The 17,245-nt window shown below is 53.1% G+C and overlaps 1 protein-coding gene across 1 annotated transcript in view; it reads left to right on the forward strand.

Moving 5' to 3' along the window:
• TDRD7 (tudor domain containing 7) overlaps positions 1-17,245 on the forward strand; it is a 991,711-nt gene that overhangs the window by 799,831 nt on the left and 174,635 nt on the right. The window contains exon 15 of the mRNA XM_085636595.1: positions 9,511-10,013. Within this exon, the coding sequence (XP_085492721.1) occupies positions 9,511-10,013 (503 nt within the window). The remainder of the gene's footprint in view (positions 1-9,510; positions 10,014-17,245) is intronic.

A 17,245-nucleotide genomic window follows, 5' to 3' on the forward strand; every position in this document is an offset into this window, starting at 1 on the left:
AACGTCGGTAGCGCTTCGCCGCTACGCCTGGATGAGGTCCACTAGCTTTTAAGGGGATCTCCAGAACACCTTGATGGACATGCCCTTTGATGGCCGTCGCCGTTTTGGCGACAAAGCAGACAACGCCCTAGAGCGCTTCAAGGACTCGCGGGCTACGGCCAAGTCCTTGGGCCTCTCCTCCCGTCCAGCGCAGTCTGCTTTTCGCCCCTTTCGTGGCTACAGAAGGGGTGCCCTGCTATGTCCCACCCAAGTCCACAGGCCGCAGCAAGTTACCCAACCTTTGCGCGGCTGGCGACGTGCAAACAACCGGTGAGATTCCGGGGGCCAGCGGGCGGGCCAGTCCACCAATACCTCCCCCCCCTCCAGCAACCTCCAAACCCTCCTAGTCCGACCTTTCAGGCCCATCAAGCGACAGTGGGTGGCAGGATTCGCCATCACCTCCCCCACTGGCGCACCTTCACTTCGGACAGGTGGGTTTTGTAATTAGTCCGAAGGGGCTACTCTCTCCCCTTCGAGACTACCCCTCCAGCCATGCCACCGCGATGCCACCGCGATACCACCGCATGTCTGAGGATCATCTGGCCCTTCTCAAGCAGGAAGTTACGGCTCTCTTGGTTGTGGTTATTACTCCCACTACTTTCTGGCTCCCAAGAAGGACAAGGGCCTGCGTCCTATCTTGGACCTCAGGGACGTCCATTGCTTCCTCCGGAAGGAGGAGTTCAAGATGTTGACGCTTGTTCAGGTCTTGTCTGCCCTCGACCCGCAAGACTGGATGGCAGTGTTGGACTTGCAGGACGCTTATTTTCACATCCCCGTCCTGCCGGGCCTCCTGCGGTTCATGGTAGGCCACGAGCACTTTCAGTTCACCGTGCTCCCCTTTGGCCTTACCAGCGCCACTCGGGTGTTGACGAAAGTGATGGCGGTGGTCGCAACTCATCTGCGCAGATATGGGGTCTCAGTCTTCCCCTATCTAGACGACTGGCTGTTGAAGGCGGGCTCACCCATAGGCAGTTGTCTCCCACCTCCAGACTACGACTGACCTCCTGCATTTGCTGGGGCTCTCCATTAATGTGCCGACGTCGCACCTGATTCCCTCTCAGAAGCTCCTCTTCATCAGAGCGGTTCTGGACTCGACGCGGTTTCGGGTCTATCCTCCCGAACAGCGAGTCAGAGATATTCGGGCTATGATTCCGATCTTTCAGCCTCTGTCCCGGGTTTCGGTCAGAAAGACCCTGAGGCTGCTGGGCCTCATGGCCTCCTGCATCCTGCTGATCGATCATGCCAGGTATCCTATGCAGGCTCTGCAGTGGGACCTGAAGTTCCAGTGGGCACAGCTTCAGGGGAATCTGTCCTATTGCGTCCAGATTTCGGAGGACACTGGTCAACAACTGCAGTGGTGGCTTACGACCCAGGATTGGGTCAGTGGCAGATCCCTCTCCCTTCCCCAAACAGACCACACTGTGGTGACGGATGCCTCCCTTCTGGGATGGAGCGGCCACATGGGAGAGGCGGAGATCAGAGGCATATGGTCTCCGGCGGAGTTCGGGCTTCACATCAACTTTCTGGAGCTCCGGGCGATTCGTCTTGCACTGAAGGCATTCCTTGCCTCTGTCCGGGGAAGAGTAGTGCAGGTGTTTATGGACAACACCACCGCCATGTGGTATTGCAACAAACAGGGCGGGGTGGGGTCGTGGACCCTATATCTGATGGACATCTAGCCGCAGATTTCTTAACTTCGAACATCCCCAGGCGTCAAACTGGATCCGGATTTTTTTTTGCAGCAGCACCTCTGCGCCTCGGGGGACATAGGTAGCGTCAGCGAGGTCATATAAGTCCCTCCCGGCACGCTGACGTCAGATTCCTTCTTCTTTTCCGCGACCAACGCGGATCATGAGTAAGCAGTTCCTCTGGCCTGTTTTCAGGCCCTTTTTCGATGCTTCACGTCTGGAACATTGTGCAATGCCTTTGGGTTTTAAAACTTGTTCTCCCTGTTCGTGGCAAATGTCTGCGACGGACCCACAACTTATTTGTATGTGGTATCTGGGTGAGCACCACGACCCCACGGACTGCGACGCCTGCCAACACCTCTCGCCGAAGTCCCAGCGGGAGCGCCGGATGAAGCTTCTTTCAGCACGGCTGTCCCGGTCGGAGTAGTCTCGCCTCCCGGCCCGGGGCCGTCGTTCGCCACTTATTTGTAAGTTGTGACGCATGTCGCCGAAATCCTCAACCTCACTTTCATCTGTTGTCGGGGGCACTGGTTCCCGGAACATTCCGGATGTGCGCCCCCGACGGTCCCCCCCCCCCCCCCCCCCTTCTATCCGCCCTATCTGGGTGCGGGGGCGACTCAGACCCAAATTGAGGCCTATGCCGCGGCTCTGCAGGCCCCTCTTGGGTCCTCTCCCATCCCTGGGGCGTCCTCGGGGCTTCCGCTACTCTAGGGGTCCTCGACGGACTCGCCGGTGGGTTCGCCCCCGGCGCTCAATGAGCCTTTGCCCTCCAGGGACTTCGGAGATGTGGTGTCGTCCGGGTGCGGCCCGGCTGGGTCCCCCTCTACGGCCCATAGCACCCCTGCCGCGCCGCATAGTCCCGTGGGGCTCCCTGTGGCGTCGCAGGTGGTTGCTGGTGCTCAGAGCCTTGCTTTGAGCACACCTCGGCCTTCTGGGCAGGCGGCCACCTGTCCGGACCTGGGGTCAGCGCCGTTACGGCGCTGTAAACTCGCCTCCCTGGCTCCGCCTCCGCTTCTTTCTTTGGAGTCGGAGCCTGTTGTGGTTGAGGCTGAGGGGGCGCCGGCGGCTGGCATCCCCGGCTCCGGTGCCATCTTCTTCGGAAGGGGAACTTGTCATGGATTTGGCGCCGGACGGGGTCGACTCGATGCCGTACGGAGCCGAGTCGGCGCCGGATGGGGCTCGATCGGCGCCAACTAAATTCATTTTGGCGCCGCATCGACGCCGCGTTGTTGACTCTTCTTCGGGAGTGTCCGAAGAGAGTTTGGCGTCACCCTCACGCCCGGCGACACCGGATGTGTCCTTGCCTGTGCCCCCCTTAGAATATGTGGACCCGGCAGGATCCCTGCCTGCTCAGGAGCCCCCGGACCCGACAGGCTCCTCGGCCTCTCAAGAGCCCCATCAGGACCTCATTCATCAATGGGGCTCTCCTCAGGTGGGCATTGGTCGCACCCTCAGTGTCTTGGGAGGTTTAACTTATAGCCCTCACCTACAGATGAGCTGCTGTCCCCTCCACGGAGGGCTTCCGAGGCTGGAGCGGCTTTTCTGAGAGTAGTCTCCTTGGCTACTCGGATTTTAAACATGCAGCCCTCTTCAGCGCCCTTGTCTGTGGACCCTCTACTTGATGTCCTTCACCGCGGGTCAGGGAATGTGGAGCCGCTTCTGCCCTTTGAAGCATCTCTTTATGATGCCGTATTGGGTACCTGGGTTCGGCCGGCTTCCGGTGATGCGGTGGCTCGTTCTGTCTTGCACCGCCACCGTCCTGCTCCACCTGATCCAGTTTGCCTATTTGTACATCCGGACGTGCTGGGGTTTGTTTTGCAAACTGCCTTCCCTTCCTTGCCCTGGCTAATGCTTCCTGCCTCCCAGGAGTCCAGATGGCTTGAGTCATGGGGTCGAAACATCTTTGCCTCCACTAGTGCTTCCCTACGGTCCCTAAATACAGTGTGTGTCCTGGCTCGGGCTACCTCTGCCCTGTGGGAATTTGCAGAGTCTCTGCTCTCCGCCACCACTGAAGGTGCTAGTGTTGACCTCCTTTATCTTCTCCAGGATGGCCGATACTGCTAATTCCTTAGGCCGGGCTATGGCTGGTTCGGTTGCCTTGCAGCGCCATGCTTGGTTGCAGGATAGTGTCTTTCTGGAGAATAACCAGGAGCAACTTGTTGATTTACCCTTTGATGAGGTTTTGTTTGATGCTCACGCCGATTCGGCTGTTCAGCGCCTCCTTGCGGGCTTTCGCCCTCCACCTTAGGCCTCTATTCTTCAGGCGTTTGTTCTGGGGTGATACCTTTTCGTTTAGCATCCTTCAGCTGCGTTGTTTTAGGCTGGCAGTAAGCATCAGGTCTTCTTTTCGCATGGTCGGGGGTAGTTACCCTTTTATTTAGCATCCTTTGAATGCATTATGCGTTTTGAGCTGGCACTTCGCCTCCTGAGGCAGTGTTCCACAGATTGTTGTACCTGGTCTTCTGACGGTGGTTTACCCTAAGAGGTGTTCCCCGTGTTGTGGTGTGCGTTCTTCGTGTGGGGTACTTGTATGCTATTATATAGCTCTGCTTTATGTCAACTGGGCCTAAGATCTCTTGGGATCTATGTGTCACCTGGTGCTTTTATCTGCCGTTGTACGGTGCTCAATGTTGTGCCTTGGCGCCTCTTCTATATGTCATGGGTCATGTTGCTTATTGCCCTCATTCTCCTCTTTGGGAGGTTTTTACGGTGTTTATCACGCTTTCAATTCGGATACTGTCTGCCATTAATGCACTAGGTGTGTTCTTGTGCAACCATGCTGCATAGTTGTGGCCCGTTTACCCGTCTTTGCTATATATATATTCATATTATGTATATATACAAGTTCCATGGGTACTCTTCGTCCTGCGTCTTTACTTCTCTTCGAGGCTGCAAGGTCTGGTCCAATGGCTCCATGTGTCAGGGCGCTTTTCAGTGATACATGCGGATTGCCAATGAGGTCCCTTTTTGTGTTCCACTTATTGGAGTGGTTCCCCAGTTTTGCACTGCTCCCTTCTTGGTGTTCAGGTACTGAATGTTCTCTCTCTCTCTCTCTCTCTCTCTCTTTCTGGACCAGGGTTGCTTTCCTTCCAGTAGGAGGGTGTGGTTCAGAATTCTGAGATTCTCCCTCCATTTCTACCCCTTGGTACTTTGGTGCCCCTTCTGCCCCTTCCTTGGGATGTGCCTCCTTCATTAGGTATCACTCTATGTTATATTAGCTGGGCATGCGGGACGGCTCTTCTGATGTCAGTCGTCCTAGGTCTACACCCTGCATATCTGTATTTCGTGTGTTGGTTCTCACCTTAGTCTTCACGCTTCCTGGTCGGGCAGTCTTATTCTTATTTTAGCTACGCCACCTTGTGGTCTCTGTGACTGTTTGCTCTGTGCATGTTTCTGTGGTGGCCCACATCAGCGTGCTTCAGATTGTTACCGTTCGCCCCCTGTCCCCCCCTTTGGGATTGGGTGTGCACTTGGTGTGTTTTTTGTTTCTGCCTGCGCTTCTAAAAGCATTGTTGAGTTCTACCTCTTGAACTTTGGTTCTTGGCTGTAGCCTCTCTGGCCTTCCTTCCATGAACTAGCCTGGTAGGCTCTGGTTGCATCGCTTCATTTTTCTTCTCAACCTTTTGGTAAGTGTTCACATGGCGCGCCATTAAGCTGAGAGTGGCTCCTTTTTTTGTTTCTCCTCTTTCTTTTATTCTGGTATATGGCTGGTGCCGTTTCTACCTCTCATGCTTGTACAGCTATAGTGTAGCGCCATTCTGGCACTTTTTGGGATGTCTGCATCCCGTTATCTCTTGCTCTTCCGAGCTAGTTAGGTTGCCGTCTGGCTGTTCCGCCACAGCCTCCCCCATTGTCCGTCATTCTGTTACCGGCTCAAGTGCTTGGCGCTTTTTGTTGTTCTGTCGCAGACCCACCTCCCCTTGGGGTATGGCTAAGGAATCTGCGGCTAGATGTCTCTATCAGATGTACGAGTTACTTATCTTCCGTAACGATGTATCTGGTAGAGGCGTTGTCTAGCCGCAGATTCCTTAACGCCCATCCGGCCTGCCCGTTCTGTGATAACCTTATCAAGTGGGGTTCTCCACTGGCCTCTTTCAGTTACCATGGGTTTTTCTCTCACGTGTGCCCACATTGCGGAGTCCCTTTGAGGATTACCATATACAGCTGGCTCTCTCCTAAAGGTTTCTCCCTGTAAAATGGTGCCTTTTGATTCACCTTCACCAGGAGATTCATCTTCTTTGTCTTTTCTTCTCCTGCTGCCTTCCCTCCCTTTCGCCTTCTCTATTGGCTCAGGGTTCTGGCCTCCTCTACAGTCGTCCTTTGGGGATCTGTTGACCTCTGTTTCAGACCTCCATTACTATAGGGGCAGTGCCAGTCTTGTACCTTCCTGCAGTGCACTATTGTTCTCTCTGTGCTCCCTTCTTGCCGGCCGACACAGTTCCACGTTGTAATGGCAGTCTATTTCTGTCTGTTAGGACATTCTTCCCTTGTTGCATTTGAGGAAGAGTCTTCGCTTAGCTTGCGGGGCTCTTTCTCGCAGCTTTTTCTCTTATATGCGGGCTGTCTACTTCTGTCTTTTACGATGGTGTCTTGCACCACCTTCCTTCTTTATTCATGGATTTTCATTCCTTGCACACTATTCCCGTACTTTCACAGTTTTATGTTGGTGGCTCCGCGTTATGCCGCTGAAAAGATTCTCCAAAGAAAACTGACATCACATCGCTGGGAGGGACTTATATGACCTCGCTGACATCTGCTACGTGGACGACGTCCGGGCGGGGTTGTGTGGCGCCGTCCACCGGCGCGCAGAGGTGCTGCTGCAAAAAAAATTCCGGATCCAGTCTGACACCTGGGGATATTGTAAGTTAAGGAATCTGCGGCTAGTCAACGTCTCTACCAGAAACAGTTACCGAAGGTAAGTAACTTGTTCATCAGGCCTCTGGACATGGCTGAAACATCAAGGAATTTCCTTGGTGGTTCAACACCTGGCAGGTTCTCTGAATACCAGGGCAGACGACCTCCACCGCAGGTGCATGATGGATCACGAATGGCGTCTTCACTCGGAGGTGGTGCAAGGTCTCTTTCAACAGTGGGGAGAGCTTTGGTTAGATCTATTCGCCACCGAAGAGAACGTGCAATGTCAGCAATTCTACGCATTGGAATTTCCAAGGCGGCACTCGCTTGGCAAAGCTTTTCGTCTAGAGTGGAGTTGCGGTCTGTTGTACGCCTTAGCCCCTATACCACTTCTGCCCAGAGTGCTGAAGAAGATCCGGTGCGACCGGGCCAAAGTCATTCTTTTGGCTCTGGATTGGGCATGAAGAATCTGGTATTCCGAGCTGCTCAACATGGCCATCAATCCTCCGATTAGACTGCCTCTTCGGGAGGATCTTCTGTCGCAGCAGCAGGGGAACGTCCTCCACCCGAACCTGTCCAGCCTCCACCTCTTTGCGTGTAGATTGAGTGGCGGCAGTTGACGTCTTTCGACCTGCCTCCCGAAGTCTGTGACGTAATCTTGGCAGCCAGGCGCCCCTCCACAAAGACAGTATACGCCTGCAGGTGGAACACATTTGTGGCATGGTGCACAGCAAAGGCTGTGGATCCCCTTTCTGCCCCTCTTTCTGAAGTACTCTTGCTCCTTCTCTCTTTAGCCCAGCAGGGCTCTGCTCTGGGCACTATCAAGGGCTACCTTTCAGCCATCTCTGCCTTCCTCAGGCTGCCAGATCAGCCTTCTCTTTTCAAGTCCCCGGTAGTTAACAGTTTCTTAAAAGGCTTAACACATCTTTTTCCTCCAATCCCTTTCATTATGCCTCAGTGGGACTTGAATCTTGTGCTAACTTATTTAATGTGCGCTCCCTTTGAGCCGCTTCATAACTGTCCTATATGTCTCTTGACTCTTAAGACTGCTTTCCTGGTAGCCATCACTTCTGCTAGAAGGGTGAGTGAGCTCCAGGGCTCTTTCTTCAAAACCTCCTTTCTTGTCTGTTCATCTGGACAAGGTGGTTCTCAGGACCTCTCCATCCTTTCTTCCTAAGGTGGTCACTGCCTTCCACATCGGGCAGATTATTACTTTACCCACCTTCTTTCCCCCTCCATATCCTTCAAAGGAAAAAGAGGCTTAACCGCCTGGACCCACAACGTGCACTATCCTTCTATCTTGATTGCACAAAGCAGTTCCGGGTGGATGATCAACTTTTTGCTGGTTACGTGGGTGCAAAGAAGGTTCGGGCCATACACAAACGCACCATTTGTCGATGGATCGTGTTGTGTATTAAGGCTTGTTACTCTCTAGCTAAAAAGGAGCCTCCAGTCGGGCTACGCGCTCACTCAACCACGGCGACGGCAGCCACTACTGCCTTGGGAAGGGGAGTGCCTCTGAATGACATCTGTCAGGCAGCCACGTGGGTATCGCTGCACACGTTCACCAAACACTACTGCCTGGACGGCCAAGTCCGGAGAGACGGCTTCTTTGGCCGTTCTGTTATCCAGGATTTTCTGGTGTGATCTTGGTTCGCAGACCCACCACTGGGGTTGGTATTGCTGGGGTATCTATTCTAAGATAAGGAATCTATAACTAACGTGTTTCTTTCAGATGCACAAATTACTTACCTTTGATAACAATATATCTGTAAGAAACATTAGTTAGTTATAGATTCCTTACCGCCCCACCCATCCTCCCAGTTCTGAGAACTGATTTCTAGGGTTAAGGACATCCTTTCAGGGCCCTAGTTTTGTGCCTCAATGGTCAGTGTCTTGCATGGCTCTGCTTTCTGGCGCGGAAAGTCGTTTACAGAACTGACGTCAGCGTGCGAGGGCGGTGTCTAAGTAGCGACGTCATCCTGTCGGCCACCATGCCGACCACGGACGCGGAGCTGACTTCTGACTCTGCCACCTTCAGATGCGCAGAGGTACTGCTGACGAAAAAACTTTCCGGATCCAGTCCGACGCCTGGGGGTAATTCTAAGGTAAGGAATCTATAACTAATGTTTCTTACAGATCTATCGTTATAGAAGGTAAGTAGCATGTGCATTATGTGTCACAATATACTGCTTGAATAGGAACTTTAACAAAAATTCCATGCTGGATAACAGCAGCATTGATAGACTCAGACTATAGTTGTAGAGAAACAGAGAACAACCTCACGGGGAAATTAAAACAAAATTTCCCAGAGAGGGCATGCTCTGAGGAAATGTTGTCATGAAATAGTTGCTACCTTTTGCCAATGTTTTCTGTCTGATGTGCCACTCATCACTTTATTGACCTCTCTGGGTGATTTATTCATATTGAAGTAGAAAAGGAAGAAGTTTTATCAATGCCTTGTGGAACTATCTGTGGACATGAGGGATTAGAATAAGACTTGTGTAGTTTTTAACCAAAAAGTTGTCAATTTAAAGGTTGACTGCAAAATTATGAACATGTTTTCATTAAAGGGAAAGAGTAGAACACATTTCAGTGCTTCAAGGAGTACACCATAGGCATGGCAGCAATTATGCTTAGCAAAGAGATTACTGTAGAGTGGGTATAATTGGAATAATAGGGTGGTTAGTATTGATATGGGTTGTGGGTACAGTGCTTGGTGAATGAGGCTAAACTATGAGGTCATACTAGTGAGTCGTGTATGGGGGCATTGGTGGTAGCATCAAGCTGTTAAAAATGTGTGTTTGATCCATCATAGAGCCTTCAAACAGATGTACTTACTTTTGATTATTCCTGCAAATCATATGAAATTCTTTTGTAGTGCATTCTATTTTTCCAGTTAAGCTTGTTTTATTTTCTCTCTGCAAAGGTTGTTAAAGTTGATGCTCTTGGAGGAGTAGCGCATGTGTATTTGTTCACACCTAAGGACCTACTTCACCCTGATTGCAGCATTAACCGCCAGATTACGAATGCCAATTTGTGGAAGCACCAGACTGATGTATTCTTAAGTGTTCATCAGACTGGGCCTGGCCTTATTAAAGCTAAGGGGGATGCCAGTCATGGACCAACATTTGCAAATATGGGACCTCGACAAGAGCTCACAAATCTTAATAAGCAGCCTGTCTTAGACAACAGCTTTGTTCTAAATGCTTCAGATCTGCCACCCCTATTACCTCTGCCCAAGCCTGGAGAACAGATGGATGTGTATGTTCCTGTGGCCTGCCATCCTGGTCATTTTGTCATTCAGCCTTGGCAAGAGATGCATAAACTGGAGGTTCTCATGGAAGACATGATTCTTCATTACAGAACAGCTGAAGAGCGTCCAATTCCTCTGGAAAAAAACAGACCATATGCTGCAAAAGTGGAAAATAAGTAAGCTCTTACGATGCACATTTTCATTCAACTGTAAATATTTTAATAATGAAGGGACAGACTTCTGGACTTTTGCTCTTTTTGTTGTTGTGTTTTGTAATGTCCCAGCTACAGTTTAGTTGTCTGTTTGCAAGGTTTTTTTTTCTAAAATTCACACTTGTAACATCCTTTGAGTGGGCTTAAGGTCAATTTACCTTGCTTTTGCTCAATGTTTTTTTTTTGTCTTTCTCAATTGTCTGCTCTTAATGCTATGCCACCCTGCTCCCCATGTTATTTATTTGTATTTATTTATTTGAGGGCCTGACCGCTGCAAAGTGCTTCAGGGCCACTCACCTCCTTTTTTGAGCTTTGCGCACAGTAATTTTTCTGATTTTTAACATTTTTATTTACTCTTCTAACATGACTATCCACTATGTTAGAATAGTAACTAGAAAAATTATACCCATCATGATGAATGTGCACATGTATCATGCCGCATGCATGCACGTCTGCATCCATCTTCAATAGAAACACATTTTAAGATTGTCAGCAATACATGTACATGCATCTTCATGCATGCGTTTGTGTGACAATGCCAGAAAGCACTGACAAAGGTGTCTGAGCTCTTTGAAGCAGGGACCTATAGGCTTTGTCAATACTGGTTTAATAAATATATCAATCTATACACATACATAATTGTATTTTATTCTTGAAGCTTCAAAGGTTTTTAATGCATCATCGTAAGTTATCGCAAGATTAAAAATGGGGAACTTCCCATTAAGCATTTTTTCATTTAGTAGAAAAATCCTGGGCTTCTATTTTAGAATAGAAAGGCTGCTGTTCTCGTGTGAGATTTTCTGTTGATCAGCACTCTAGCAAAAATAACACTGCCAGATAATGTGCTGCATAATTTACATCTTTTAATTTAGGTGGTACTTTAATTGGTCCTCTACACCACATAATCCTAGTTGCCATGACAATATTTAAGGTCTGCAGAATAGTTTGAGGACCGTCATTACGATAAAATCTGTATTTCAGAAGCAACTGTGACATTTTCCATATTTCATAGTTCAAAGTGATGTTTTTTTATTCTCTTGCATAATAAAAGCACATAATCATGGTGTATGTGTGTATATATCTTTATATAGCATATTTTACACAGTGGTTTATATATGAAGCTGTGGGATAGTCCAGCTGTATGTGGATTGTACACAGTTTCTTACACAGTCACCACATGCGAGAACCTGGTCCTGTTGAGATAGTGTACATTTGGCAAGATCAATGTCTGTAAACACTAGCTCAATTGGTGACATACCCATTCTTAGTGTGTGTACATATGTTTAGGAAATACTTCTTGTTACTAATGACTCCATCAGTAATGAGAGATGTGAGGTTAGTCCTGCAGAACATCTTCTTCTGACATGCGTCCTTTTCCATTTTAGGTTCTGCATGGTTATTAGTAGTAGGTATCTGAAAGAAACACGTTAGTTAGATTCCTCACCTTAGAATATCCCCAGGCGTCAGACTGGATCCGGAAGATTTTTCGTCAGCAATACCCCTTGCGCGTCGCTAGGCGTCGTCTGCGGCTCCGCGTCCGTCGTCGGCGTCGTGCGCCGGGATGACGTCGTCGGAGTACTTAGACGCCGCCCTCGCGCGCTGACGTCAGTTCTTCTTTTTTCCGCGCCAGTAAGCGCAGATCCGGGAGAGCTACCCCTTTTAGTCTTTTTTGACTAAATCTTTTTGATCATTTTTGATCCTTGTCTGTCGACATCTGGTGCCGGTAGGATGCCTGGGTTCAAGGCTTGCGAAGATTGTCATCGACTGATGTCGGTGACCGATCACCACCGCCGGTGCCTCTACTGCTTAGACCTCGACCACGACGCGGAGTCGTGCAACGACTGTCAGGCCCTGACTTCGAAGGCTAGGCGGGAGCGGTCCCGCAAGCTTCTCGAGCTTCGCCACTCGGCTCCGCGTCGTGCGCGATCCTGGTCCAGGAGGAGGTCCAAGGATCGCTCGCGGAGCCCTAGCCGACGCCACCATCGATCGTCGGGCTCCAAGTCGTCGGGTAAGTCCAAACACTCTAAGAAGTCCAAGCGGCGACATCGCTCTTCGGACTCCCCTCGCCGGTCGCGCGACTCGGCCGAGGGTCCAAGTGGTTCCACCCCCGCGGCTCCGGCGGAGCCGCAGGTGCCGCGTCCGCCCCCATACCTTCCGGTCCCTGGGGCTGACGCGGCGCCGGCGGAGATCAGTGCCTTCCTCTCGGCCATGAGGAGCCTGGCCCCGCCGTCGACGCCCGCTGGCGCGCCTTCGGGCCCCGCGGACTCGACTGGGCGACCTCGCGTGCCGGCGGCTCCGGCCCCGGCGCCGTCGACGACTCCGGTCTCGACGCCGCAGGTCCCCGCGGGGCCCTTGCCTGGGCCCCAGACGACGCCGGTTGACCTTGTCACTCCTCCACCGGCGCCGACGCCTGAACCACCGACGCCGTCACTGGCGCCACCGACGCCTGTGACGCCGACGCCCCGGTTTAGCCCTCATCCGGACCCTACGCCGGTACGGCGTCCGCCGACGCCGCATCCGGCGCCGCTTGAGTCCTACCATCTCTACAGTCCGGTTCCGATCATTCCTCCTGTTTATCAGGAATCGGAAGAAGGGGGCGACTGGGAGGGGTTCGAGGACCCTCTGGCTGTTCAGTCACAGCTTTCTCAGGACTGGGCAGATGAACTGGGGGAGGCCAGCGGGCTGGACACCTCGCCAGACGCTGGATTCACTTCTCCTCCGACCGTGGCTTCGGAGGAGGGTGCAGCATTTTCTGTGGTGCTGCGCAAGGCGGCTGAGGCCCTTGGGCTCGAGTTGCCTGCCGTGGCTGTGAGGACCAACATCCTCACTGAGGTGCTTCAAACCTCAGCAAGCTCCACTGAGCCTCTGCTGCCGTTCAACGAGGCCCTCACTGACGTTCTGCAGGGCACCTGGTCCAAGCCCTCCACAGTTCCTCCTGTGGATAGGAACGTTGCCAGGCGCCACCGCCCTGCTCCGGGCGACCCCAGTTTCCTGTCCCAACACCCCACCCCCGAGAGTCTGGTTATCCAGGCCTCTACTTCCCAATCCTCCTTCCCGACAGCTCCGCCGGACCGGGATTCCAAGAGACTCGAGCAGTTTGGCAAGAAACTGTTCTCGTCCCTTAGTTTGGGCCTGCGGTCCTTAAATACCGCCTGTCTCTTGGACCGTTATTCCCATTCCCTGTGGGATACGGTGGAGGACGTGCTGCCCCTGTGTCCGGAGGAGGTCCGGACGCGTCTTACCCAGGCTTTGGCCGATGGGAGGGATGCAGCACGGCACGCCATAAGATGTGGGCTTGACACCACGGACTCGCTAGGTCGGGCGATTTCCACCACGGTGGCGCTCCGCCGCCACGCCTGGATGCGGTCCACGTCATTTTCCGGGGATGTCCAGAACACCCTCATGGACATGCCCTTTGATGGCACTCGCCTGTTTGGTGAGAAGGCGGACAGTGCGCTGAACCGCTTTAAGGACTCCCGGGCTACGGCCAAGTCCTTGGGCCTCTCGGCTCCGCGGGCGCACACCTCCGCTTTTCGCCCCTTTCGTGGCCAAGGAAGGGGCGCCTCCTCACGTCCGCAAAGCCACCAGCCGCAGAACCAGCCTGCGCGCGGTCGCGGACGTGGCTTCCGCCGTGGCGGAAATGGAGGCCGACGTGGTCAGCCCACATCCACCCCGGCAGCATCCGCCTCAAAGCCTTCCTAGTCCGAGCTTTCAGGCCCATACCACGCCAGTGGGCGGCAGAGTTCGCCATCACCTGCTCCACTGGCGGTCCATAACATCGGACAGGTGGGTGCTGCAAATCGTCCGAAGGGGCTACTCCCTCCCCTTCGAGACGACCCCTCCAGCCATGCCACCGCAGCACCACCGTATCTCGGGGGATCATTTGGATCTTCTCCGCGAGGAAGTTTCGGCTCTCTTGGCCAAGGGGGCCGTCGAGCGCGTTCCGAGTCCAGAAGTAGGTCGTGGTTGTTATTCCCACTACTTTCTGGTTCCCAAGAAGGGCAAGGGGGGCCTGCGCCCTATCTTGGACCTCCGGTACGTCAATGCCTTCCTCCGAAAGGAAAGGTTCAAGATGCTAACGTTGGCTCAGGTTTTAGCTGCCCTAGACCCTGGAGACTGGATGGTAGCGTTGGACTTGCAGGACGCATATTTCCATATCCCCGTCCTGCCGGCCCACCGGCGTTACCTGCGGTTCACGGTGGGCCAAGAGCACTTTCAGTTTACCGTGCTCCCCTTCGGCCTCACCAGTGCCCCTCGGGTGTTCACGAAAGTGATGGCGGTGGTCGCAGCTCATCTGCGCAGATCAGGGGTCCCAGTCTTCCCCTATCTCGACGACTGGTTGTTGAAGGCGGGCTCGCCCCAGGCAGTCGTCTCCCACCTCCAGACTACGGCGGATCTCCTGCATTTGCTGGGGTTTTCCATCAACGTGCCGAAGTCACACTTGAGTCCCTCTCAGAAGCTCCTCTTCATCGGAGCGGTTCTCGATTCGGCGCAGTTCCGGGTCCATCCACCGGAACAGCGGGTCCGGGATATACAGGCCCTGATTCCCATCTTTCGGCCTCTATCCCGGGTTTCGGTCAGGCTAGTGTTGCGGCTTCTGGGGCTGATGGCCTCCTGCATCCTACTAGTGCATCACGCCAGGCGGCGCATGCGGGCTCTGCAGTGGGACCTGAAGTTTCAGTGGGCCCAGCATCACGGCAACCTGTCCGACCATGTCTTGATCTCGGAGGGTACTGCACAGCAGTTGCAGTGGTGGCTCACGGACCGCGAGTGGGTCAAGGGCAAGAGCCTCTCCCTTCCCCAACCGGAGCATGTCGTAGTGACGGATGCGTCCCTCCTGGGATGGGGTGGCCATATGGGAGAGGCGGAGATCAGAGGCCTCTGGTCTCCGGCGGAGTCTCGTCTCCACATCAACCTGTTGGAGTTGAGAGCGATCCGGCTTGCACTGAAAGCCTTCCTTCCCTCTGTCAGGGGCAGTGTCGTGCAGGTGTTCACGGACAACACCACCGCCATGTGGTACTGCAACAAACAGGGCGGGGTGGGGTCGTGGACCCTTTGTCAGGAGGCGCTGCGCCTCTGGACATGGCTGGAACACCAGGGCGTCACCCTGGTGGTTCAACATCTGGCGGGCTCTCTGAACGCCAGAGCAGACGAACTCAGCCGCCGGTGCATGATGGATCACGAATGGCGTCTGAACTCCGAAGTGGTGCAAGGCCTCTTTCAGCAGTGGGGAGAGCCTTGGTTAGATCTATTCGCCACCGAAGAGAACGCGCAATGTCAGCAGTTCTGCGCGTTGGAATTTCCAAGGCGGCACTCGCTCGGCGACGCTTTTCGTCACGAGTGGAGTTGCGGTCTGTTGTACGCCTTTCCGCCTATACCACTTCTGCCCAGAGTGCTGAAGAAGATCAGGCACGACCGGGCCCAAGTCATCTTGGTGGCTCCGGATTGGGCACGAAGATACTGGTATCCCGAGCTACTCAGTATGTTGACCGATCCCCCGATACGTCTGCCCCTTCGGGAGGATCTTCTGTCGCAGCAGCAGGGGACGGTCCTCCACCCGAACCTGTCCAGCCTCCACCTCCATGCGTGGAGATTGAGCGGCGGCAGTTGATGCCATTTGACTTGCCTCAGACATAGTCTGTGATATCATTCTGGCAGCCAGGCGTCCCTCCACAAAGTCGGTATACGCCTGCCGGTGGAACAAATTTGTGGCATGGTGCACAGCAAAGGCTGTGGATCCCCTTTCCGCCCCTCTTTCTGAGGTTCTCCTCTTCCTTCTTTCTCTGGCCCGGCAGGGCTCTGCCCTGGGCACCCTGAAAGGTTATCTTGCTGCCATCTCCGCCTTCTTGCGGCTTCCTGATCAGCCTTCTCTTTTCAAGTCCCCTGTGGTTACACGCTTTCTCAAAGGCATTACACACACGTTCCCTCCTGTCCCTTTTGTAATGCCTCAGTGGGACTTGAATCTGGTTTTGACATTCCTGATGTGCGCTCCCTTCGAGCCTCTTCACAATTGCCCTCTTCGTCTTCTAACTCTAAAGACTGCTTTTCTGGTAGCCATCACCTCGGCTAGACGGGTGAGTGAGCTCCAGGCTTTATCTTCAAAGCCTCCTTTTCTATCTGTTCATCCGGACAAGGTTGTCCTTCGGCCTCGTCCCTCCTTTCTTCCTAAAGTGGTGACTCCATTTCACCTTGGGCAGTCTGTCACCTTGCCCACCTTCTTTCCGCCTCCGCATCCTTCCAAAGAGGAAGAGAGGCTCCACCGTCTGGACCCAAAACGTGCGCTCTCCTTTTATCTGGACCGCACAAAACAGTTCCGGGTGGACGACCAGCTTTTTGTTGGGTACGTGGGCGCTAAGAAGGGGAAATCTGTGCACAAACGAACCATCTCTCGGTGGGTCGTTTTGTGTATAAAAATCTGCTATTCCTTGGCTAAAAAGGACCCTCCTGTTGGGCTGCGCGCCCATTCTACTCGGGCCACGGCGGCTACTACTGCCTTGGGACGGGGAGTCCCTTTGCAGGACATCTGTCAGGCGGCGACGTGGGCTTCGCTACACACGTTTGCCAGGCATTATTGCCTTGACAGCCAAGTCCGGAGGGATGGCTTCTTTGGCCGTTCTGTCCTCCAGGACTTTCTGGTGTGATCTTGGTTCGCAGACCCACCACCGGGGATGGTATTGCTTGGGTATCTATTCTAAGGTGAGGAATCTAACTAACGTGTTTCTTTCAGATGAACAAGTTACTAACCTTCGGTAACGATGTATCTGTAAGAAACATTAGTTAGTTAGATTCCTCACCGACCCACCCATCCTCCCCGTTCTGCGAACTGACATCTAGGGTTAAGGTTGTCCTTTCAGGCCCCTAGATTTTATTTTTGGCACCAGTGTCGGTCTTTGCATGGCTCTGCGTTCCTGGCGTGGAAGGCTATGTCCAAGAACTGACGTCAGCGCGCGAGGGCGGCGTCTAAGTACTCCGACGACGTCATCCCGGCGCACGACGCCGACGACGGACGCGGAGCCGCAGACGACGCCTAGCGACGCGCAAGGGGTATTGCTGACGAAAAATCTTCCGGATCCAGTCTGACGCCTGGGGATATTCTAAGGTGAGGAATCTAACTAACTAATGTTTCTTACAGATACATCGTTACCGAAGGTTAGTAACTTGTTCTTTAAGCATAGAGCTTATATGAACCCTCAGCT

The sequence above is a fragment of the Triturus cristatus genome, chromosome 2_1, assembly GCF_964204655.1.
Source record: "Triturus cristatus chromosome 2_1, aTriCri1.1, whole genome shotgun sequence".
Classification (NCBI taxonomy): Eukaryota; Metazoa; Chordata; class Amphibia; order Caudata; family Salamandridae; genus Triturus; species Triturus cristatus.